Source organism: Barbus barbus (assembly GCF_936440315.1).
Source record: "Barbus barbus genome assembly, chromosome: 15".
NCBI lineage: Eukaryota > Metazoa > Chordata > Actinopteri > Cypriniformes > Cyprinidae > Barbus > Barbus barbus.
The window spans coordinates 14,727,996-14,753,576 of NC_136743.1; the positions used below are offsets into that span (position 1 = coordinate 14,727,996).

The following is a 25,581-nucleotide window of genomic DNA, read 5'->3' on the forward strand; positions in this document are numbered from 1 at the left end:
TGTCTGCGTGTGTGTGTGTTTGTGTGTGCGTGTGTGTTAACAACAAATGACACCTTATCTCTTGTTGACTAAAAAAACTACAGAAATGAAGCGCATCTCCAAAACGGAGTCAAAATCTAGACAACAGTCACATGACAGCGTGATGGATGGGGACGAGAGCAACCAGATATCTGCAAATGTTTTTGAGGTACTCTGCTGATCTAAATTCACTCATTTATTCAGAAATTATACATATACACTACCTCTCAAAAGTTTTGGGTCAGCAAGATTTTGAAAGAAGCCTTTTTGAAAGAAGTCTTATCTAACCCAGTCTGCATTTATTTGATCAAAAATACAGTAAAATTGTTTTAAATGTATATAGTTATTAAAAAAAACCATTAAAATTTAAGTACAATTTAAAATAACATTTTTAAATTTTAATATATTTCAAACATATTTTTTTCTTTAATGGCAAAGCAGCATTACTCCAGTCTTCAGGTCCATCAGAAATCATTTTAATATGCTTTTTCCTCAAGAAACATTTCTTATCCTCAATGTTGAAATCAGGTGCTGCTTAATATTTTTGTGGAAACAGTCATTTCTTTTTCAGGATTCTTATTCAGTTTAATGTGTCCTTCCTAAATAAGATTTCTTTAAATAAAGAAAGAACTTGTGAATGGTATAGGACATAAAATACAGGACAAAATATTTTATAAATTTTCAGAGAGAGAAAATCATGTGTCATGCCTTTAGTTTCCCCTGTCTGAAAGTACTGTGAGATCTAACATTCCTCATGACTGAATTTTAAACTCAGTGGACTAAGCAAGGAAACGTAGACGCTCTGGAGAAGCACACCAGGTACCTGGACATACGCGACAACATCGATGCCAGCCCAATGCACTACGCCGCATCCATGGGACACTTTCACATCATCAGACTAATAGTGCAGATCACTGAACAACAAGGTACATAGAACCACCCATTTAGACATTTATTAGTTTGAATTAATGACAAAATATGAATGTAAAATATTGCTGTAAAGAAAATAAAGTTAAAATCTCATTTTTGACACTGCAGAGCTCAATGCCAGGGATGAGGAAGGGAACACACCTCTTCATTGGGCTGTGCAGAAGGACCAGCCAGGAAGCTGCTCTGTGCTTCTGAATCTGGGAGCAGATCCTAACATCCTAAACAATAGCCAACTGTCACCGCTACATATGGCGGTCAGCCTGGGTAAAAATTTTGTGTTAGAGGTGGGTCAGCGTGCTCACAGCATCATACCGTATTATATTATTGTCCATATTTGTGTTTCTCATTGGAAGTAATATACTTAGCCTCTCAATGTAGATAACATTATTTACACTTTTGGGTTTAAACAGCAACTTGTCTCACATAAACAAACTGATGTGAACCTGGAAGCGGACATGGGAAACACCCCTGTCATTTTAGCTGCTTCTTTGGACAACCATGAGGCTCTGGTCATACTGGTAAGTTGGTTTGGATGGTTTGAAATATTCTTTATTTTTGATGATTATAACCATTTAATCATTGTCTCTACGTCAGTACAAACACGGTGCAAAGTTCTGTCGTCAGAACAAGCTTGGCCATTTTCCGATTCATGCTGCTGCTTTTGCTGGAGCTAAGAAATCCATGGAGGTCATTCTTCTGAAAGGTGAGATGTTGTATCGCCGAACCAACTGTGAATTCTGAGCCTGAAGCATTATATTAGTATATCCAGGCTAAAAACCTTTTCTCATTTTTCACAGGAGAAGAAGTTGGTCTGTCTATTGACGCCCATATAAACTATGTGGATAAAACTTGCAGTAGTCCACTCCACCTGGCTGTACGTGGAGGAAATCTTGATATCATTAAACTCTGCATTGCATATGGTGCAAAAATTGAACAGCAGCAGGTAATGGAAGATTTTGTCATAAAATGGACACCAATAGACAATAGTCTAATCTGGTACTTTTGTTACATATTTTCCCTTTACAGTGTGATAAATCCACTGCTCTTCACTTTGCGTGTAGTCAAGGTGCCACCGAGGTTGTTAAAGTCATGCTCTCAACTTATCAGAAAGCGTGTGACCTTATCAACATCACTGATGGGGCCAACCAGACACCTCTACATAAGTACTTCAACTATACTCAACCTGACTAAATGAGACTAAACAAACCAACATATCTGAGATATCTCTCCTTATTTACTTTCCATTTACAGAGCAGCGATTTTTGATCATTTTGAACTCTCTGAGTACCTTATCTCACAGGTATGGCAACTGCAGATGTTTGTAAGTGAATAAACTATGCTAGTAAAATTAAACATGATATTCTGACAATTACTGTAAATCTGAATATTATTGTTCCAGGGTGCTGACATTGACTTTGTTGACTGCAAAGGCCATTCTCCACTTCTTCTGGCAACAAGTTGCGGAGCATGGAGAACTGTCAATCTGCTCCTCTCCCATGGTAGCCTTAATAAATAAATATCAATAATATTTAATTATTATTTATTATAATATAACATTATTTTATATCTTATACCAGTGGATTTGTCTTATTTTAACCCTCATGTTATGTTCCTGTTTGTTTTGTTTTTTTATGACCTGGAGATTATATTTTGTTTTCATGAAAATAATTGAATTGGACTAAAGCTTTGCTCACACAGGGTATAACGCCTCCTCCAAAAAAATAAATAATTTATATATATATATATATATATATATAAATAATTTTTGTATCTTTTTGGGCATCTTATTCCCACTTTGTTACGCTTGTGATCCTAGTAAAAAATGGCATGTAAATCTTTCATTTCAAAAATAATAATAATGAGGTTCATAAGCTCAAATCAATGAGGCCTGTGACCCATCAGTTCCAATAAGAAATACAAAACCTATGCTGATTGAAAGAAAACAAGAAGATTGAATTCAAGATTTGGTGAATAATATAGCAAAATTAAAGATTTACATCAATTTCCAAAAGGCCTGTCATTTTTGAACAGGAATACCAAATGATGATGGGTTAAAACATTTTAGGTCATCTTGAGGCCCCCTTGGAAATTAGCTAAGGCCTTCTGGTTAAGAGCCACTGTCTTACATTTAATGTCTTATTTATTAAAATCCTCTAAATAATGATAAAAATAACACCAACAAACACTAATAAATGTGTTTTGTAGGCGCTGATCTGAAGAAAAAAGACAAATCGGGATGCAACTTCTTGCATCTGGCCATCTTGCAACCCAGGGGTCTGAAAAACCTGCCCACAGAGGTACTGCAGGTAAAACGTACAGGGCTTTAAAAGACTCTTCCCATCTTTCCCCGAGTTACTCATTTTCACAGCTTCCTTAGAAATCCGACACTTAAGCCACTGCTGCCCTCTACTGGTAGTTCCACTAAAAAGAGGAAGAAGATTCACCGAGTTTCTTTTGGTTTATCCGCAGCACGAGAGTGCGAGAGAGCTTCTCAGCGACGAGGATATTGAGGGCTGTACTCCTCTCCATTACGCCTGTAGACTGGGAATACCAGAGTCGGTGAAGAACATGCTGGGATTAGATGTCTCGCTGGACCAGAAGTCCAAACAGAAGAAATCTGCACTTCATTTTGCGGCCGAGTAAGTCTGTTACTGTGAATATTCATGAACGGCAATGAGAAAACAGTTAAGAACATTTGCATTTCCCAGCCTTCTCAACAAACTGAAGGAAAGCTCAAATTACATATTGTTATGTGTATTATTTTCTGTTTCTGGTGAGATATGGGAGGATCAACACATGCCACAGACTTCTGGAGATGGTGACAGACACCAGACTGCTGAATGAGGGGGATGAGAAAGGACTGACTCCACTGCACCTGGCCTCTCGTGGAGGTCACGTTAAAGTAGTTGAGCTTCTTCTACGCAAGGGGGCGCTGTTTCACAGGTACAAGTGCATCACTTTTTTTGTCCAGGGTAAAATCTAGTTCAGGCAACAACCAAAACTTTTGAACAATGTAAAATGTAATAGTATTTAGCTCAATGCTAATAAATAAAATATATTTTCATGCATACTATATTTATTTTTATATGTTTAGTGACTATAGAGGATGGTCCTGCCTTCATCATACTGCATCTGAAGGATACACACAGACCATGGACACTTTGCTGACATCTAACATCAAACTTCTAAACAAAACCGATGGAGATGGGGTAGTTTGTCTAATTTGTTAAAACACTTTTGACACAACTTGGCCACAGCTCCCGGTTTGTCTAAATATTGATTTCTTTCAGAACACAGCTTTGCATCTGGCTGCTAGGGCAGGTCATGTGGCAGCAGTAAGACTGCTGTTATACAGAGGGGCCAAGATCATCCTCAACAAGAATGATGCCTCTTTCTTGCATGAGGCCGTACATAATGGGAGGAAGGAGGTCACCAACACTGTGATCGAGAGCGACAGGTCAGACAATTTCTATAAATGTTTGTTTCCCAGTTTCTTCATTTATATCTCATCCTTGTTGAATACAGATGTGACGAGGCAATGACAACGTACAAACCAAACTCAACAAAACGTTGCATTGTCATGGACATGATTGAGTTTCTTCCAGAGTCCTTTAAAGTGAGTTTTTACTGTTGCTTAAGCCTGACACTTAAACAAAAGGTTTAACGCTCTAACCAGCGAGGCATTGCATATTTCCCCAGCATCTTCTAGACACTTGCATAAAGGAATCAGAGGAAGATGTGAACAGCACCAATTACTACGTAAGTTTCCTTTTGTACTTGATGCGTAAAGTAACAACCTCTTCAACTTACACTTTGTATGTTCTCCAGATTGAGTACAATTTCAGGTGGCTTCAGCATCCACTGCAAAACCTGAAAAAGACAGGTTTGGAAAAAGACAACACCTACAAACCTCTCAGCGCACTAAATGTTGGTACTTCACTAAAAATATATTCTAATTGTGTTAATTGTGAATGGCCACGTTCAGAAAATGTGTCTCCGCTACAGGCTATGGTGAATTTTAATCGCGTCAGTTTGCTGACACATCCAGTATGCAAGAAATATTTGGAGATGAAATGGTGAGTTATACAGCTGAAACCTGATTCTGACATTTTTGATGTCTCAGCATCCTGAGCTAAAGAACATTCTGTTCTACAGGAATGCCTATGGGATCAAAGCACATCTGCTCAATATGACTGTGTATGCGCTGGGGGTGTTTCCTCTAACGTATCTCATTGTGAACCTGAAGCCCACACTGGTCACTGCAAGAAACGTCACATCAGTCAACATTGTCTGCACGTCCATGTACAAGGTACAACAAATGGAGATATAGTATGTTGTGATGTTGCATACACATAAAAAAAAAAAAAACTATGACCCAACTTCTCTTTCTATACAGCAGTCCTATATAATCACAACATGCATGCTCTTGGTTCTTGCAATGAATATGTATGCAGTTGGGAAAGAGATCTTGCAAATGATTCAACAGGTTTGTATAAACTACTTTATATTTCCAAACTTACTTGTATGTAGCCAAACAAGCAAGCAAATGAGTGAATTAAATCTGCCTGATATGTAGACTGATCAATAACTCATTGGAACCGGTTTGATTTGTATATGTTTGTTGATAATTATCCCGTGCACAGATATTTTTGATTAACAACGCGTTATTAACAACACAACATTTGTGAATACTATAAGTTACAACAACAGAACAACTTTCGCAGCGTAACATACAGAATAAAGACAATTATATACATTTAAACACGAATTTTATCTAACATGTAACGTTACTCACCTGTGTGTAGAAGAACTTCGTCATCATGGTGAAATTTTACCTCAAGTTTAGTCGACGTGTGTTTTGTCAAGTAACGTTACCTGAGATTCGCAATCTGGATTTCTTTTCTATTTATGCCGCAAAAAAAGTGATATAAGTTTGATTGGTTACCTGATGATAATTATTGTTAAATATATTATGTGGAAAGACGCAAATTACATTTAGTTCCTTTTTCGTAGACCTATGCAAATGATGCTGCGTTATATTTGATTGGTCAGTTGAGTAATTATACGAGAAGAGCGACGCGAATACAAAATAGTGAATATAGATGTTGATATTATTTAATGTTTCTATTATTCTACTTAAGATCGCGTTGGAGTGGTTAAGGCTCACTTTACATCATTTGCCATAGCCCTTTGCACGGCCGGTGTGAAAAACGTGCATTTGTCAGCCTGAAAGCTGAAAAACCAGAGGTATTTCCTGCAGACATTAATACAGGTACATCTAAAAAAATGAGAAAAAAGGTCAATATTTTTTGTCACTCATTTCAGAAAGTGATACCCATATATTATATAAATTCATTACACAGAGTGAAATATTTCAAGCCTTTATTTCTTGAAATGTTGATGATTATGGCTTACAGATAATAAAAACCCAAAATTCTGAATATTACATAAGATCAATTAAAAAAAGGATATTTTAAACAGATGTCAGGCTTCTGAAAAGTATGTTCATTTCTATGCACTCAATACTTGGTTGGGCCTCCTTTTGCATGAATTACTGCATCAATGCGGCGTGGCATGGAGGCAATCAGCCTGTGGCACTGCTCAGGTGTAATGGAAGCCCAGGTTGCTTTGATAGCAGCCTTCAGGTCATCTGCATTGTTGGGTCTGGTGTCTCTCATCTTCCTCTTGACAGGTTCAGGTCAGGCGAGTTTGCTGGCCAATCAAGCACAGTAACGCCATGGTCCTTGAACCAGCTTTTGGTACCTTTGGCAGTGTGGGCAGGTGCCAAGTCCTGCTGGAAAATGAAATCAGCATCTCCATAAAGCTTGTCAGCAGAAGGAAGCATGAAGTGCTCTAAAATTTCCTGGTAGATGGCTGTGTTGACTGTGGACTTCAGAAAACACAGTGGACCAACACCAGCAGATGACATGGCAGCCCAAATCATCACTGACTGTGGAAACTTCACACTGGACTTCAAGCAACATGGATTCTGTGCCTCTCCACTCTTCCTCCAGACTCTGGGACCTTGATTTCCAAATGAAATGCAAAATTTACTTCCATCTGAGAAGACGACTTTGGACCACTGAGCAACAGTCCAGTTCTTTTTCTCCACAGCCCAGGTAAGACGCTTCTGACGTTGTCTCTGGTTCAGAAGTGGCTTGGTAGCCCTTTTCCTGAAGACGTCTGAGCGTGGTGATGACTCTTGATATACAATGATTGTCTTCTGGATCATTGCCAAGTCAGCAGTCTTCCCCATTATTGTGGTTTCAAAGAACAAGAGATACCCGGAATTTATACTGTAGGGATAGTCATTAATTGAAACTCAAATGTAAATATTCTAATATTTTGAGATACTGATTTTTGACTTTCATGAACTGTAAGCTCTAATCATCAAAATTAAAAACTTTTGAAATGTTTACATGTAATGAATCGAAAATATATGAGTTTCACTTTTCAACTTTTTCACAATATTCAGTTTTTTTTAGATGTACCTGTAGATGCCATAGCCCTTATCGATATCTGTATGAAATACCTCTTTTGATTAACGATATGTTGATTAGAGCCCTTCACGGGCCTCAAATTTAGACCCTAGCCCGGCCCTAGACGCTCAGGCCCACATCCGACAGCTTTTCAGAATAACCGGCCCGAGTCCGACCCGAGCAGTCGTTTTTTCCCCCTCTTCTCCTAAAACAGTTTATACTACCGTTTCGGCTATTAAAATAGTTCAGTTTTGTGTGTAATGGCAAAATTATTATATTTCGTTTTGTTTTTTTATTAAGTTACTTTAGAAAAACGTTTGGAGCATTTTTGTTCGTTAACTAGCCTATAAGTTTTTGTTTTTTAAAGTAACGACCAAGCGGCCAGCAGCATGAGCTGATCATAGCCTATATTTGATCAATTTAGCCTTCTCATATCATCACGACTTGCCTAAAATAAAATCTATAGATATACTAAAACAGTTCAAGTATATAGCTTTAAACCTGCGCTATAATAATAACGCAAACACTTGCATTGTTTTCAGTGGAAACAAATTAAAATAGCCTACGCTGTCTTTTTTTTGTTGATAAAAGGTAAGAGTAATACATAATTCGGACACAAGGGTCTACTTGTATTTGTGTGCACTCACGATACCAACAAAAGGTAGTTCTTTTATAAAACAAAGAAAACAAACATGATGCGCTTTCTGTCGTATTGAACAGGACTGCTTCACAAAAATGAACCGAAACTGAGCGAATACATGCCTCACAGACATGATAAATATATCTATAGAAACCTTTAAATTATCACTTAACGAAATAAAAAAAAATTCAAACAAAAACTCTATTATAATTTTAATCAATCAATAAAGAGGCATTTCTCTCTAAAGGCGCGTCTGATGAGGAGATGGCAAGTCAGGATCAGCAACTTCATCTTTGCGACACGGACTCGGAAAACATTAGTTTATTAGTAAATAATTCAAATATCTCCTTACTATTTCCCGCAGACACATTCATGGTTATGTTTGCTCGGGTTTTGCAGCAAGCTTTAGCCTACTGCCTGCATTTGAACACAGATGTATTCAGCTGAAATGCAGGGTTCGTTCCTGAATGAATCAGCCGTTCAAACGACTCAATTAAATGAATGATTCAGTGATAAAATCAGTGACTTGCGCCACCTGCTGGCAGTTTTATTTTTATGTTTAAAGTGTCATTTCAGTTATTTAAATCATTTCAACCAAACAGTAGTTCTATTCAAAATTTTATATTCAAAACATTAATCTCACAACATTATGAATTTAAAACATCCATCCCACCTCTGAGCCTCTGTAAATTTACCTACATGCCACTTTTGTGTTCTTCTGTGCCACCTTTGTAGTGGAAACTAATTTTGTTAATATTGATTTCTTTTGATTGGTAACTTATTCTTATTAGTCTACCTGTTCTTATTCGATTTAGTTTTATTAGAAATTTTGGAAAAGTTTATAAATATAGAGTTTTGAATTTGACGATATTTTTAATAAGATTAGGGGAAAAAAGGGCATTACAAAAAATGCCCCTGTAAATCGCTTTGAGTCAAATATTACCTTGTAATGGGAAGGCTAATTTTTGTTACTGATCAGAAGGTGCTCCTGAATTTTTTTTTGGGGGGGTCATCTTGACTCCTCTGACAGACGGCTACTCTTAAATCTCACTGCTTGAAAAGATTTGCATCCTAAGAGTTGAAGCATGTCTAATGATGTAAACTGTCTTGCTTGCGGAAGCGGATGAATTATTTGCGGGATCTGTCGAACTACATGGACTGGGCCGCTGCGATCTGTTCTCTGGTGTTCGTGGTGCCACTGCTGCTGAACGTGAAGAGCTCCTGGCACTGGCAGGCTGGAGCACTGGCAGCTTTGGCCTCCTGGATGAACCTCCTCCTCTATCTCCAGCGGTACTGGACTGCTAGAATGACAGTTAATGCATCCACAGAGCAGAATTACTTAACACAAGTATGCCACAACATTTTTAAGGACTAATCCCTCATGTCTTTAGGTTTGAACGGATTGGAATTTATGTGGTAATGTTTCGGGAGATCTCACGGACGCTCTTGAGCATTATTATGCTGTTCTTCTACTTGATATTGGGATTTGCTTTGGCCTTCTATGCCTTGATGATCGAACAGGTGTGTATAGAAGTGTTACTAAATGATTATTAAACATTGTAAAGATTAAAATTGTGGACATTTTGGAACACTTGCCTGAATGTTTAGTTTTGTAGGCCAAGTTTAATGTATGCATTTATTTTACAGCAACATTTTGGAAGGATGTTCCTGTCACTGCTGCAGACCTTTGTCATGATGGTTGGAGAAATCAACTACCAGGAAAATTTCTTGAAACCCTTCCTACAAGGAGACCTTCCTTTCCCGCTGTTGACACTGGCAATATTTGTTTGGTTTGTCTTACTTGTGCCTATTCTTCTCATGAACCTTCTGGTAAGTCTAGATGAAAATGGTCTAAAGAACAGTCCACTACTGAATTACGTATCAAACTCCTGTATTTTGAGTTTAGATTGGTTTGGCTGTTGGTGACATAGCAGAAGTTCAGACAAATGCATGTTTGAAGAGGATTGCAATGCAGGTAATTCAACACCAACACTCTAATACTCCTAATAATAATAATAATAATAATAAGTCCTAATAATAAATGTCCCTAAAACAATGGTTTGTTGTCAATGTTCTGATTCAATGCCCAGATTGAACTTCACACTAATCTGGAGGAGCGTCTTCCGTACTGGTTTATGAAGCGGGTGGACCAAGTCACCATTAAGGAATTCCCAAACAGATGCTTCAATGGAAAGGTCAAGACAGTCCAACATAATAATAAGATAAGATAAATGTTCATGTTTCAAAGGGCAAAGCAACTTTGGTAATTGTGCAGTAGATGGTAAAACAATAAATGCTTTCAAATAACAGCAGCAAACTCAAACATTAAAAAAAAAAAAAAAAAAAAAAAAAAAAATCAGAAATGAACTAACTCAAATTAGATCTTTGGGAAGAGCTCTCTAATACTGAATATTTTTAATGTTAACTAGTTGTTAAAGCAGATTTGATGTGCTTGTGAACAGAAAAGATGGTTTTTCGGTGTAAATGAGGTGAGGAGATCCAGGACCCGGCTCAGTCCTACCAACCACCAGTTAACTCCACTGGAAAGGGAGCTAACCAAACAGAAATACAGGTAACACCAATCTGACGAAAAAACAAAACCCTTCATTTAATAGCCACATTTAAGTTAATCGGATTCTGAATTAAATCCAGGCAGTGTAGCACTATATTTGATTTACATTTATTCATTTAGCTGACGCGTTTATCCAAAGCGACTTATAATTGCTATATATGTCAGAGCACGCCTCTTGAACAACTAGGGGTTAAGTGTCTTGCTCAGGGACACATTGGTGTCTCACAGTGGATTCGAACCCGGGTCTCTCACACCAAAGGCATGCGTCTTATCCACTGCGCCATCACCACCCACAGTCTTAATTTTTAAATGTTTAAATGATTAAATGTTTAAATGATTAAATGTTTTTATGAAAAAAGTAGACATTAGTATAGACAGAAACTTCATAAAACGGTATTGAAAGTTGTGAGTTGAGAAAATAACGTGATCTAGGGCTGCAAGTCTCTCCCTCACTGCCTCGTTTTCATCCGTGTTAAATTCATCATGGCATCTAATCTGACCAAGGACTATTGCCTGACCATGTGCTGTGAACTTTCTCAGGCTTAAGGAGATGTCAGACACCATGGAAAAGCAACACAACCTGCTAAAGCTCGTAGTGCAGAAGATGGAGATCAGCTCAGAGGCGGAAGAACATGATGGGCCCCCAGTCTTTCAGGAGCTGAAACAGAAGCTCCTGACCAGGAGCAAATGGGGTCCACTGCTCAGGGCAGTTACTGCCAGAAAGAAGGGAGTCTGCAAATTCATGAAAACGGCATGAACAAGCCATTGTTTTCACAGAGTTGTTGTATTTACTCATAAACTGTGATGATGTGACTAATATTTCTTAGTATGACTATGCTTCTATAAAACAACCAAGGCTGAAACCAAATACCAAGCATCTAGCATTGTGTTTAAATATAACGCGTTAAAATGTTACAAAGTTTGACCATAAATTCAGCCAAAAGAAAAGTCCGGTTTTATTACTGAAAAATCCATGTACATTGGTTGTGTTGTGTTTATTCATTAATAAACTGTGTGGATCATGCGAATGAGAAATGCTTGCTTTCACAGATTTTCATTAAAACTATTCATTTTCTTTTTTCTCTTTTTTTTATTTATGTATCAGTCACAGTTCTTCAAAGCACATGGTTTACTATTTAATATTGATTAGTAGCGGCATAAAAAACTTAAAATAATAAATTTGACTTTTGCATCCAAAAAAAAAAAAAATATATATATTCCTAGCGAGTTTTTCCAACCTCAACACAGAATATCCACAGCTACAGTATGTCAAACTATCAGTACTACGAGTTGAGATGCAGAGACAAATTTAGGACTCTTTGGCCTTTTTGGTCTCTCCCTTCACCGTCATTCTCTTCCTCTTGACTCCAGTTTGCTCTGTTGAGATACATAACTTTTAAGTATCACAAAGATCATGCTCGAGCTGCTGGAATCTCACACGAAATATGAAGAGGGCTTCTGACCTTTGTCTGTAGTTTTATTTTGCTCCTCTCTCTGAGCTGACTGCCTTGCAGAATGTGAGGAGGAGGAGGAGGAAGAGGAGTCAGGGAGCTCCTTCCTCTGTCTGTGACCCTCCAGCATGCCTATCTCCTGGGCATTTCCTAGAGAGAGGGGTGTGGTTTAGTTTAGAAGGGGGCAGAGTACTATTTTAAGGAGTGTATTAATATCTGCCTTCAACATAAAAAGATGTTTTTTTTCTACTTTAGATCACCAGCCAGTTTCCCCAGACTGTTTTGATGATGATAATTCTGCGTGATGCATACTACACCTCTGACATCCAGAGATAAAGATGCATTTAGAGAACATAAAACAAAATCACAACGCTTGTTAGTTTTGTTAGCCATGCATTCTGGTAGCACTGCAGCCAGCTTCATTTGGCAGAGTTGGAAGGCATTGATCAAAGACATTAAACTAAAAGGCAACAGCTAACAAATGTTTCAATAATTGTTTTTATTTTTTTTAAACTCACCATAGTTATCAAACCCTTCTCTCTACAACATTGTTTTTTAATTACACTTCCATGGACACTTAATTTCATTAATAAACACTGACAATGTTGCATTGTAGCACAGCTTATTAATCTATATTAAAATGTTTAGAAATTGTATCCATATCAGATTGTACATTATTTTAAGCTGCAAGTATATTTGTTAATGGCATATTAAGGAAGTTACCACTTTGTGAGAAACTGCCCACTGCTTGTATTATGTTTCTGGTTTGAATAGACTTTAAACATTAATAATGATCAATGTAAATTTATCATAACCAAGTTGAGATAAAACAATTACTCTCTAAACTCCAAAAGATGCAGAGAAAACTAAATATATTTTGTTATAAAAGAGTAGAGCATTGTTAGTTTAAGCAAACAAGCTGCAACACGCTCCAGTAATGATTGGATTTGGAAGAAAATCAAAGATCACTCTCAGTTAAAGCAAAACTTCATAGACCGCAGAGCTGCCACATCCCCAAAAAGGATGAAACTCATTTATTTAGGTTCAAATTATTTTACAAAGTACACAAAGTTACTTGAATGGTCATAAATCAGTTATATTATTAACTCCGATTCTCATCAGGTTATTAAGTAATAACATAACTATAAACAACATTTGTTGTCTTACATGCAACAATGAGGGAAAAAAAACAACATTTTCATTAATTAAAAATAATCAAAATTGCATATCAGTACAATGAATCTAGCACTCTACCAGCATTTACAAATATGTTTAATAAATGAATTAGACAAGGTGCCACAAGGTTTGAACAGCAAGTTACGTACTCCAGTTCCACACTCCACACGGTTGGTAAAGTCATGCACAATCCTTTTTCCCCTTTCAGCCCAAAGAACTATTCAAAATGCAATGTGCATTCATGAGGACACTGCAACAAAGTGCTCGCGGAAAGAAAAAAATAATCTCACATTATGTTCCAAAATACAAGTAAAATTACACGTATCCTGCGCAAAATAGTGACAGTCCCGATTTATAAATATACAAACAAAAAATTGTTCAGCAACAACAGTCTAAAAAATGAAAAAGGGAAAAGTAAAACAACAAACAAGCAAAAAAAATGGAATGTACAGACATCTGAACGACCGTACTAACATTGTTTGAGCTCAAGTTTGTGCTGAAAGGGCTCCATTAGCTTACTTGTGTTCCAATCGCAGCAGTTGTTCCTTACCATTTATGGTTACAGATTTTAACTGTCCATCTTCTTCCACTTCTACACGTTCCTGTCCATTCTCAATGATTCTATAGAAACAAATAAATAAACAGCACATCGATGAACTTCAGGAAGGAAGCATTTAAAATGTTGTTTCAGGTTGTGTTGCTTATATAGCTGTTTTGACGTTTAACATCTTTCATATCTTAAACCTATCCATCTTGTTTTGCGACATGAAAGTAAGCTATTTCTTGTGAATGTGTGAGACTTCCGATTCAATAGCTGCTTTAGGTAGATAATCAGAAGAATATCAAAATGCAGTAAAGAGTGAAAAAGGCTCTTTGTGTGATTACGACAATACATAATGTAATAATAAATTATATGATAAGAAAAATACCAGTTTGCAATATCAAGTAGCATAATGAGCTATTTTGTACAGCTAACAATAATTAGAAGCGGATAACAGAAGTGGCCACACCCACTCTTATGTTAAAGGGATAGTTCACCCAAAACCTCATTGTTCCTTCGGAACACAAATTAAGATATTTTTGATGGAATCTGAGACCTCTCTGACCCTCCATACACAGCAATGATATTACCATGATCAACGCACAGAAACGTAGCAAGGACATTGGTAAAATAATCCATGTGACAACAGGGGTTCAACTGTAATTTTACGAAGCTACGAGAATACTTTTTTGTGCACAAAGAAAACAATAATAACATAACTTATTCAAAAATGATTCTCCTCGAGTTACTATCTTCCGCCATTTTGGAGAGTACCCCAGAATGCAATCAACAATCGGCGGATGAGGGTGAGTAATTTATGACAGAATTTTCATTTTTGGGTGAACTAACCTTTTAAAAATAAGATGGATAGATTAAAACTCTGGAAAAATGCCTACCTTTTTGTGGTAATTTTCCTGCCATTGATGAATTTAGTGGAGGATGACACAGAGCGGAAGCTGCCCATGCCTCCACCTCCGCCACCTCCGCCGCCTCCGCCACCTCCTCCTCCTCCTCCTCCCCCTCCACCAAATGAAGTCGAAGAGAAAGAAGTAAATCCACCTCCTCCCATATTCCCAAACGGAGAGAAACCTAACAAAAAAAAAAGAAATACTATGGCACCAAAAATACATTTTCAAAATTTTTCTTATCCATGAGTTGTCCTGATGCACATTGATGTAAATATATTGGGCCTGACCCCTATAAAAACATATCATACACCCTGATGTTTGACTTGTACAAGTTTCAGAATTTTTTAGGCTGGTTTTGGTCTTTATTTTGAGCAGTTTGTGTTGCACTTTTACATCAATTAAATAAAAGGTTTTTAATTGAAGCTCAAGCATTATTTTAAACATCTAACCTGCATCAAAAGATGAAAATCCTGCCCCAAAAGGTGGGAATCCCCCAAAGCCCCCAAAGAAGGACCCTCCTGTCCGGCTCCTGCTCATGCCCCGCTGGTGGTGGTGGTGGTGATGGTGGTGGTGGTGGTGCCGCCGACCGCCACCAAAGAAGTCATTACCAAATGGATCTCCACCTAAATATGTAAAGAATGAAGCATTTATTGACCTTAAGCAGCTCCACCCTTTTTCAGCGCTGTGCTTGTTGACTTCTGTCTTCCGGATTGTATTTCCACAGCATGAAGGTAAGATCTTATGGATTTATGAATGAACCGCTTGTTTTAAAAGCTTACCGATCTACTGACATTTATGACATCCACTTTAAACTAGGGATGCATGGATCCGATACTCCTGATCGGTATCGGCTCCGATACGGTCATTTTCTGCGGATCGGGTATCAGTCAGACGAGACCGATCCAAATCCGATATTGTGCGTATACTATTCTGTGTTATTGTTGAGCCCCACGAAAGGCACAAAAACATTATAAAAGCACCATAAAGTTTGCGTGCACTATATTTCAAGTGTTCTGAAGCTGTTCCATAGTTTTATCTGAGGCACAGATGAATATTTAAGTCTTTAAATTCAAGTTCAGGTAAACTCTTCTCTCCGCCGCGGCTGTCTGTCATCCTCCATTCAGCAAACTGCGTGTCGCGTTCAGTTACTACAGTCAAACTACAGTACAGGTTTAAAACTGTTAAAAGAAAAGGCTTTATAAACGTACGCACAGATTTAATACACTACGCATCAATATCTCTTCCCTTTGTACTTTGAACGTTTCTATGCGGACTCTTAGAATTCTAATTTGACAATTAATGCAAAACAGAAAACAATGTGGTAAATACAAACTCACCAAAGAAGTTTTCAAATGGATCTTGTCCACCAAAGAATTCCCTGAAGACATCCTCTGGATTGCGGAATGTGAATCCTCCAAAGTGGTCATTATTAAAGTGTCCTCTTCCTCCTCCTGTCCAAATGATGAAAGAAGTGACAGGTTCAAACATTCATATTTGTATATTAATAATATACATATTTATTCCAGATTAGGGATTAATAAAAGGACTAAACACCATATTATTAAAATTTACAGTAGGATGGAATTTACCTCCACCTGGAGTTAAGCCTTCTTTTCCATATCGATCGTATAAGTTCCTTTTGTTAGCTGTAGGAGAGCAAACCAAGAGTCATGCAACTATATTTTGTTAATGAATTCATAGTAATGTTGAAAATACTAACATAAAATGTGAGAGACCATATAGATTTGTTGCATAGCAACTGTCAAAAATTGAGTAATTATATTACACATGCACCAGTCCTGAACCAGACACAGTAGTTGTAGTACCATCAGTCACTAATATTTTGGAATTCAAAAAAAAAAAGGTCCATCATAAAGAACAGCGGCTACAACTGCTGAACACAACCTCTCCAAATGAAGGAGCGTCTCAAAAGTGCAGAGTCTGGACAAGACTGATAACGCTTTGTTTAGCATGCATTGAGAGTGTGTAATCAGCTGTAATTTGGCTAAATACAAAAAAACCCCAGCTTGTTTACAGTATATTGAGAATCTTCAGCTCCTTTAATATAGCCCATTTAAAAACCATTACTATTACTACTAGCACAAAGTGTATGGGCGTTAACAAATAAACTTTTTTTTAGAAAGGCTCAACAATAAGGTTTTTTTTTTTTTTTTGAAGGCCCAATCAGGCCAGCACATCAAATTTTTACTGGCCACGAGGAACAATTAAAAATGCTGATATTTTTAAGTAAATATTTTAAATGAAAATAATATTTATGTTTATTATGTTATATCTTTATAATTATCTTTATAATTTAATATTCTCTAAATTTATTCCTTATGTTAAGACTCACCATCTGACAGGACTTCATAAGCTTCTGAAAGCTGTTTAAACTTCTTTTCTGCCTCTTCCTTGTTTTCTGGATTCTTATCTGGATGCCACTTGAGCGCTAGTTTCCTGTAACTACAAGGGAAATACAGCATGGCTAAGTGATAAATGAGCCAAGACTGGCAGAATACCATTACAACACATCTAAAAAAATCATTAGTGTTATTACTTTATAAATCTGAATTACTATTAAATGTAGAATAGTATGCACTGTAAGAGATACTGAGAGGACTTGGTGAAACCAAAGATTAAAGGGATAGTTCCACCAAAAATGAAAATTAGCCCATAGCATAGTCTCAAAAGTGCTTACTGTCCTACGTCCGCCGGGGACAGCGTTCTATTATGAACGCGCGTACAACAGGTACCGGAAGTTACAGAAAAGTGTTTCTAACATTTTAAATATGGATATTTTTCTTACAAAAATGCATCGATTCACTAGAGGAGGCCTTTATTCAGCCCCCGGAGCCATGTGAGGCACGTTTTATTGTGGATGGATTCCCTTTATTTGATATCTTTTGGACTGTTGAACGAAAATGCCTGCCCACTGCCATTAAACAGCTTTTAAGAGCCAGGACATTTTTTTAATATAATTTCGATTGGATTCATCTGAAAGAATAAAGTCATATACTTATAAAGTCATAAACCTCTGCTATGTATTACATACATAGTCGCCTATATTATATATTGTGTATTATTATTTTTTTTTTTGCTGCTTTGTACATTGGTTATTGGCTATTTCCTGTTATTTTGTTCATTACCTGTGTCCTGTCCTGTTACTGTCTTTCTGTTGCACTGTGGAGCTTCTGTCACTACAACAAATTCCTTGTATGTGTAAACATACTTGGCCAATAAAGCTCATTCTGATTCTGATTCTGATATACACCTAGGGTGGCTTGAGGGTGAGTAAATAATGGGCTAATTTTAATTTTTGTGTGAACAAACCCTTTCACTTACGCTTTTTTGATGTCATCTGGAGATGCATTTCTCTGCACCCCTAAAATCACATAATAGTCATCATCCATGGCCACCAATTTCAATTGCTGCAATCAAAAGGGGAATAAACAACAAAATAATAATAATTAGCACATATCTGCAAGCACTATATTAGGGGTGTAACGGTATACGTATTCATACCAAACATTTTCAGTACGGGTCTTTCGGGTCAGTACGTACGTGTACCGAAAAAAAATCTAGGGATGCACGATATTGGATTTTTGCCAATATTTTTCAACTCATTTTTGCCAATGCCGATACCGATATATTTCCTTTTGTTTGGAAACAACACCAAGTCTCTCCTGTGCAGAAATTATAAGCAAATTGTTTATTTTTTTTTTGGTTAGTTTTTAACTAACTAACTTATTTGTTAGAATTAAATAAACAATAATGTGTCATGTTTGTGATTTTTTTTTTTTCATGTAAGCTATAGCTTCTGACCTTTAAATCAAAATATACTAATTTTATGACATCAATTTCTGCTTTATTTAATCAGAAACATAGTCTAAATGTTATTTGTGTAGGCTATTTTACTTTTAATTTAATTAGAAGTAGGCCAACAGCGCCCCCCGGCCCCTACAGATTAAAACCCCTCACAGAACGGGCGTTAGGACCCGGGGAGGCTGCAGCTACTGCACTTGCGATCACTGTTTACTCGATCAGACACTGAACATGCCATTAAGTACATGCATTCTCAGTTTAAATGCAGCATCTAATCATCATTCAGACAAAATTTTGCTTCAAGAATGAGCCACACCGCTGATGTGATCTAAATCACTAGCACTCCCTGAGCACATGTGAGTTAATGTATTCCTCTTATCGGCATAATTTTTCATATCAGGCCGATATTTACATTTAATGCCATTATCGTCCGATTCCGATATCAGTCCGACAATATCGTGCATCCCTAAAAAAATCATTCAATTTTTTCAGAAAATACAGACAATAAATGTCATCTTGGCGTTCTTTGATGAGGCGTGACAGCTTGCTGTGTAAACGCTTCTGTTCAGAGCAGAGCACGATCATCCCTTCATCCTACTTCTAGTTTTACCTCAGGAAAGTCATTAGTGTCCACAGCTTGTCAGTTCACTAGAGAAATTAAGTCTAATGAAGAGCATTTCGCGAAATAACTATAGCCTGTAGCTACTCATATTTTTTATTTTACCTGTTAATGATGTCTTAATCATTTAATGTATATTTAAATAAATCTTTTATCAAACAAGTTATGACAGCCACTGCGTAGCCTAAATGACTATTTCAGCAGCAGTGTTGCTGCAGGATTTTTCAGCTCAAATTTAAGACTTTTGAGACCTGCGCAAATGAAATGTAGCAGCATCATGTCTTTCTTTCCAAGAAAACTTAAACTTCCATAACTTTTTTGTAATATAGTATAAGTTTATGAAAATAAAAAAACCATTTAAAATATTTAATATATTTTAAAAATAAAATATATATTTTACAAAATATCAACTAACTGGTAGAAAAAAAACTAAAATCTGAACGAGTTGTGTTCCAAATTTGAGGTTGATATCTCAAAAAATTAGCTTTCAGTGAGATTGTTTGGGCGTAGTACCAAGCTTTTCCACTAGATGACCATCAAACCCCATAAGTAACCATATAAGGGCACCTCCATTTCCATATACGGTTTGAGTGATTTGAAACATATTTTTCCATACTTTTCTCAATAATTATGAAGTAGACATCACATTCAGAAATAGGGCACACTTCCATTTTTGAGCTCAGATTATAAAAAGAAAAAAATATTTATTATCCTACTTGATGTCTTAACCAATTGATGAGTTTGTTTCTATATACTTCCTGTAATTTCAAGTCAATCAGATAATTGCCCACTGAGATGTGTATCCATGTGTTCAAACTGTCTGGCGGCCATTTTGAAAGCTGTCAAAAAAAACTTTCACCAAAAGAGTAGCTCTTTAAATGTGCATATTTTAGATATTTAACCCTTTATTTTGGGTATGTTTCACTACTTACTGTAAAATTAAGAGATTAATGTTCAGACTTTTGGATATTATAACTTGGAACTTGGATGTGGGAAATAATTACAATTAGATCCAAAAGATAGTTTTAGCAACACAGCGCAGATGCTACAGAACAGTTAGCTGACTAGCTGTATAAGATTGTGCGCAACGCTAATATATTACTTCACAGGCATTACTGGCGTGTACTTTTAAATCCATAATATTATAAATTTACAGTTTATAGATGGTCTGTGGTTTTACACTGCTGTAATTTTTTAAAGCTTTCATATTATTGTAAGGTGAGTTTAAAGGGTGTACTACTATGAAAATCACAGTGTGACATTTATTAAAAGTAAAATTTCATAGATAGTTAATAATAGTTGTTCATATTAAAACAATGTATGAACTTCATACATGACCTAGATTATTTATTTAGCAAAATCCTTTAATAAATATTACATGAAATAAAAAATTGATGCTGCTCCAATTAAGCTCAGAGTGCTCTCTTTAAGCTCTTCCACGTTGAACGTCTATGTAAAGATGAACGAGGCATGTCGTCCATTCAAAGGAGCCAACAGAAACCTGTCGTATCTGTCCAGGAAAAAAAGTGACTTAAGGCTGGAATACACTACATGACTTTTAAAATGTGAACAGATTTTTAAAACACTACGCATCATACACTTACCGTCTTTGTAAATAGTCACAAAGGAAAACTGGGCATCATACACTAAACGACTGAGGATCATACACTACCAGACTTTAAATTCCTTCCAATCACAACAAACTCATGCAGAAATGTGCGCATTGTTGCTAGTACACAAGGGACAAAAGAAAACAATAGCTGTGCGTGAAACCACTATAGGGCACTATATCAGGTGTTAGCCATTTTGTAGTGCTGTCCAAATTCTGAGTGAACGACTTCATTCCCTACATTTGTTCACTACTTTTTGCCCACAATGCATTCTGATTTTGAGTGTACAACCGATGTACACTCGCTGAAGCACTATTTCCCACAATCCAATGCGGAGAACCGACCAACTGGAAGAGATTGAATGAGAGATGCCGTTTATGGCTCTCTTACATTTGCTTTAACTTTTATTTCATTCATTATTTATATTAAAATATCTTATGCAGGCATTAACTCAGTTTAATATTTTACTAATTTACCTACGGTGGCATCGTTGTTAACTTACAAAAATGATGATAATTTGGATAATTACAAAATTTTGTTAAATCACTTGTAGGTAGCTTATTCATTCTGATGTCAAATTAACGGTCCCCTGAGAGTGCTCTACGACCATATCATCTTATCTGAGCGCAAAATGCTACTCGGGAGCGTTTCAAGATACTAAAAATAATAAATACATAAAATTATGAACACGTGATAATGTGTGTATTTTTGTTGTCAGTATTTTAATAGCATTTAATGAGTATGAAAATAAAAGCATTACAAAACAAATTAAAAATATAGGCCACCATCAAAGAAACCACAAAGCTGACAGGGAGGTATGCATAATTACAATATAAAGTCATTTTGAGTGTTATTGCTATTAACATTATTTTCTAAAATAAGGTACATATAATATAAAAGTGCATATGTGACGAAAATGTTTCTATGACAGCTCCAGCTCTCTGACGCACAGCGTATATACGTCACCATCTGAATCCGTTCACTCCTTTCTGATATAGTGCACTCAACTGCTATACACTATATAGGGATTAGTGAATGAGTGAACTAGTGAGTGAATTTGGTACACAGCTCATGTGTTTTAAAATCTGCTGAAAATATCAAACATGTTTGATCTCCAACTGGATGGAGTCAAAGTATGAAGCTAAAAAAATTGTCTGTGACCATCATACTCTGTGATTTTCTATTAAATGCGTCATCTCAAATCTGCAGACTGGCTCTGACCTTTGGCAACTATAGTGTCAACTTCTCCAAACTGTAAATCGGTGGAAAATCGGGGCAAAAATGTTGTAATGTATTCCAGCCTTAAGACGAGTCTTCATAATGAGGCTAGTTTGAATGAAATGTTTTATTGGATTTTTGAATGGGTGACACTTCACTATGAATATTTAACTGATCAAATTGAGTGCCTTGATTTTAGTGTTCTGTTTTTTTTTGTGATTGACTTTGTACCTTAAAATAATTGTTTTTTTTCAATTATTCTTTAAAAAGGTTGTATAAAATAAACAATAATTTTTAATAAAACATTATGTGAGCTTAATGGGAACAGGGGTGTGCTTAAAGGGTACAAAAATGTACCCATTAAGCACATTCAGACTTTTTGCATTTAATGATGTACATCTTAATTAAAATGCTTTTGTCATTTAAAATAAAATATTTTTGTGAGAGATACATTTTATTTTAAAATAACTTCTACTGAAACCAATATCTTGTACACTAAAAATGTCTCAATGTAGATTTTGGTGAGCTTAATAGGTGCGTTTACCCTTTTAAGTGCAGTCAAAAGCAGTATTTGATTTCAATTCAACCTCTAAAAAACACATAAAAGACATGCGACGAGAACCTTAGACCTATGTTACAGTTCACGCTGCATCAAAAATGCAGAATCTATTGTTTTTTTCTTTATATTCAAAACACTTTTAGACCATTTTTTCTCCAAAAATAGAATGGATGTTATCTTTTGAACACTTGACATGAAGAATTCTACATGATTTCATATATATGCCAACAAAAAATATTTATTAGTAATGTAAAAAATTATCTTTGGGAGGGTTTGCCTTTGCCATGCTTCCCCGAAGTAGGGGTAGGAAGCTGACAGCTTCATGTGACAGGAAGGAAGTGAATACCTTTTTTGCCCCTCTTGAAATCCTTTATTTGGATCTTTGCTTGCATGTCATTTAGACATAAAACATGGATAGCATCTAGAAAAATACTTACAAAAAGAAAATGACAACTATAACCTACAGCAACTATAGTTGCCGGTGGGCTTAAATGGGTTAGATTCCGCTCCATTTGAAAGCAGGTGATGGAGATTTAGCGCTAATCATGGAACCGGCTTTACAGACGAGATGCTCATGACAATCCAGTTCTATGATTATTAGTAACTCTCCATCACGTGCTTTCAGATGGAGCGGCATTTAATACACAGAGACAAGCTACGCAATATCATGTTCATAATTGAATGAAATTCATTTGCGATTATGAACGCGATATTGCGTAGCTTGTCAGTGATCTACGGCCCTGTCTATTAAATGCCGAGCCTATGCAAATAATAAAAGCAGTACTCCATCCGTTTTGATGTGACGGTAACACTTTATTTTAGGGTCTATTAACTAGTTGCTTATTAGCATGCATATTACTAGAATATTAGCCATTTATTAGAAGTAATTAAGCACATATTAATGCCTTATTCTACATCCCTAATCCTACCCAATACCTAAACCTAAACAATTACCTTACCAACTATTACTAAGCAGCAAATTAGGAATTTACAGAGGAAAAAGTCATAATTAATAGTGAATAAGTGTTCCCTATTCTAAAGGGTTACCAATGTGGCTAACTGAAATCACCCTGTGGGGCAGTCACAGCAGTGCCTGATACTAACAGGCTGTTTTCATTTCAAAACCAAGACAGCAGCATGTGACGCCTCTATTTTGTCCCACAATGACCCAGAATCAAGCTCAGTTCTCATTCTTGTGTGGCAAACACCTTGGGGCAGGAACTTCTTATCATGATGGGTTTGTTTTCACACAACACATAATATTTTGAGTGCAGGTAGAGAAGACTGCATGGCAAAAAAAGAGACAGAAAGGTGCTATAGATATCACATAGTCGTTATCCCATTAACAATATGACAAAACATACATTTATGAATATAAGCAATGACTTTGGGTGCAATGCAAATAGATGGCCATTATAATACACTGAATAAAAGCGGTAGAGGCATAGTTCACTTACAAAAATGAAAGAACATTCTGTGATGATTTACTCATCTTTATGTTGTATACTTGCGTTCTTCAGTGAAACAAAGAAAATGTCAGGCAGAATGAGAGTTTCTGTAACCATTCACTATCATTTCATGGACAAAAGATGCAATCAAAGGAGGCAGTCATTCTGCCAAATATCTCTTTGTATTTCGCAGAAGATAGAAAATCATGCAGGTTTCTAACAACATGGGAGAGAGAAAATTGACGATGATTGTTCATATTTGGGTGAACAATCTCTTTAAAGCTTCTCTATGTCAACAAGCTAACCAACCACCAACAATGCCATCAGTAAATCCCAATATTACCTTCTTCCTGGCTAATTAAAATCTTAACCCTTTTTTTACCCACACTTTCAACAGACCAAAACATCGAAATAACTCGCTGTTATTTATATTACGACCTGGCAACCTTGGCATATTTTAGATGAGCTAGCCAGCTAGCATCAATGCTATGAGTTGGCGAGCAGGTATTATTATTATTTATGTCACAGAGTAAAGCTCTAGCGTAAGCCTGGACACATTTTTAACGCTTAACCTACCTTGTGTTTTGACTTTTTGGTCCACTAACCTCTGCCTGTGGGACTCTGTATCGATCTGATGTGACATGCAACGAAGCGTCCGGAAATAGCACGAATCTTCTGGGTTATTTATTTATTTATTTTTTTAGGGAGATTTGACGTCACGTCCTGTTTGAGGTTTTCAAAGCATTCGCGCCTTTGGCTCTAGAGACACTCTTGATTAAATAAATCATTGTAGTGGACGTGCGTTTTCGTCTGCTGTAGGAAAAATGCTGGCTATTATAATTGCTGTATTTCATATTATAGAGTTGTTCGTGTAGAGTTGTCACATGTGCGCGCTTCTTTTCCTCCGGAGTCACGTTTATGTCCCAGAGGTTATAATATAAAACAAACCCCCCTTTTATCAGAAGGTGACGTTACTTTCTTCGAACATGTTGTATAATGATTCTTATAGGTGATGTTTCCAGATGCCTTTCAAACGATGAAACTACATTACAATAAATTTGAATTAGTGTTTGAAGCCACATAAAAAGAGTGATTTAAACAAACAAGCCAAAGACCACGATAACATAAGTGTGAATTAAACGCATAATTACAGGAGAGTTTATATCACATGCATATACTAATTCAATCACGCTATTCCTATATTTATTATTAATATTATTTATTTATCTTGATTCCTTGGGTCCCTCTGCTGGCTTGTTTCAAACATTGATGAGTTATAGGCTAGAACTCAGTGTCAGTAATAACTCTAATAATGATGATAACAAGAATGAAATAAACATAATTACATTATTAAATAAAATAATCGAAAATAAAAATACATAAATAGACAGACTTGCCTATATTAACATAACATTAATAGAGTTGAAGATTATTAGTGCCAGATCCAAAAAATGACATTTGTAGTGTGTGGCATGAAGGGCACCTCTGCTAACAGGTGCTGGTCTTAAGCCTTGTCACTGACATTCATCTGCTTCTCATTAAGCTAAGCCTGTTAGTGCCCTGTCCAGACCCATCAGTTAGAGTCCATAT

General features: G+C 36.4%; 2 protein-coding genes across 5 annotated transcripts; one reads left to right on the forward strand and one right to left on the reverse strand.

The window, feature by feature from the left end:
* Window positions 1-85: 85 nt before the first annotated feature.
* On the forward strand, window positions 86-11,663 carry LOC306880985 (transient receptor potential cation channel subfamily A member 1-like; the record flags this gene model as incomplete). The annotated part of the gene is made up of 26 exons (XM_079434779.1): window positions 86-187; window positions 794-944; window positions 1,057-1,232; window positions 1,359-1,466; window positions 1,543-1,651; window positions 1,746-1,891; window positions 1,975-2,111; window positions 2,200-2,248; window positions 2,348-2,447; window positions 3,154-3,254; window positions 3,418-3,587; window positions 3,727-3,891; window positions 4,043-4,157; window positions 4,239-4,405; window positions 4,474-4,564; window positions 4,648-4,707; window positions 4,777-5,024; window positions 5,104-5,257; window positions 5,345-5,434; window positions 9,188-9,357; window positions 9,459-9,588; window positions 9,715-9,897; window positions 9,974-10,042; window positions 10,158-10,262; window positions 10,530-10,639; window positions 11,180-11,663. The coding sequence occupies 26 exons, from the start codon at window positions 86-88 to the stop codon at window positions 11,394-11,396; spliced, it is 3,423 nt and encodes a 1,140-aa protein (XP_079290905.1). The 3' UTR covers window positions 11,397-11,663.
* Window positions 11,574-24,701, reverse strand: LOC306881512 (dnaJ homolog subfamily B member 6-like). 4 transcript variants are annotated; one of them, XM_079435659.1, is made up of 11 exons: window positions 24,597-24,655; window positions 24,001-24,057; window positions 18,058-18,143; window positions 17,069-17,178; window positions 16,305-16,361; window positions 16,053-16,166; window positions 15,165-15,338; window positions 14,704-14,896; window positions 13,817-13,887; window positions 12,103-12,240; window positions 11,574-12,016 (listed from the first exon to the last, which is right to left on the reverse strand). In XM_079435659.1, the coding sequence occupies exons 3-11, from the start codon at window positions 18,123-18,125 to the stop codon at window positions 11,949-11,951; spliced, it is 993 nt and encodes a 330-aa protein (XP_079291785.1). In that variant the 5' UTR covers window positions 18,126-18,143; window positions 24,001-24,057; window positions 24,597-24,655; the 3' UTR covers window positions 11,574-11,948. The 4 variants fall into 4 exon arrangements, with proteins under 4 accessions (XP_079291785.1, XP_079291783.1, XP_079291784.1 ...); XM_079435657.1 differs by lacking the exon at window positions 24,001-24,057 and having other exon boundaries at window positions 24,568-24,701; XM_079435658.1 differs by lacking the exon at window positions 24,001-24,057 and having other exon boundaries at window positions 24,597-24,667.
* Between the last annotated feature and the right edge of the window lie 880 nt (window positions 24,702-25,581).

Coding starts and splice junctions, on each gene's coding strand:
- LOC306881512 (XM_079435657.1), bottom strand. CDS start 18,125: ATGGATGATGACTATTATGTGATTTTAGGGGTGCAGAGAAATGCATCT. Junction 16,167..16,304: donor AGGCTTAACTCCAGGTGGAG/GTAAATTCCATC, acceptor TCATTTGGACAG/GAGGAGGAAGAGGACACTTT. Junction 12,241..13,816: donor AAAATCTGTAACCATAAATG/GTAAGGAACAAC, acceptor CCCTCTCTCTAG/GAAATGCCCAGGAGATAGGC.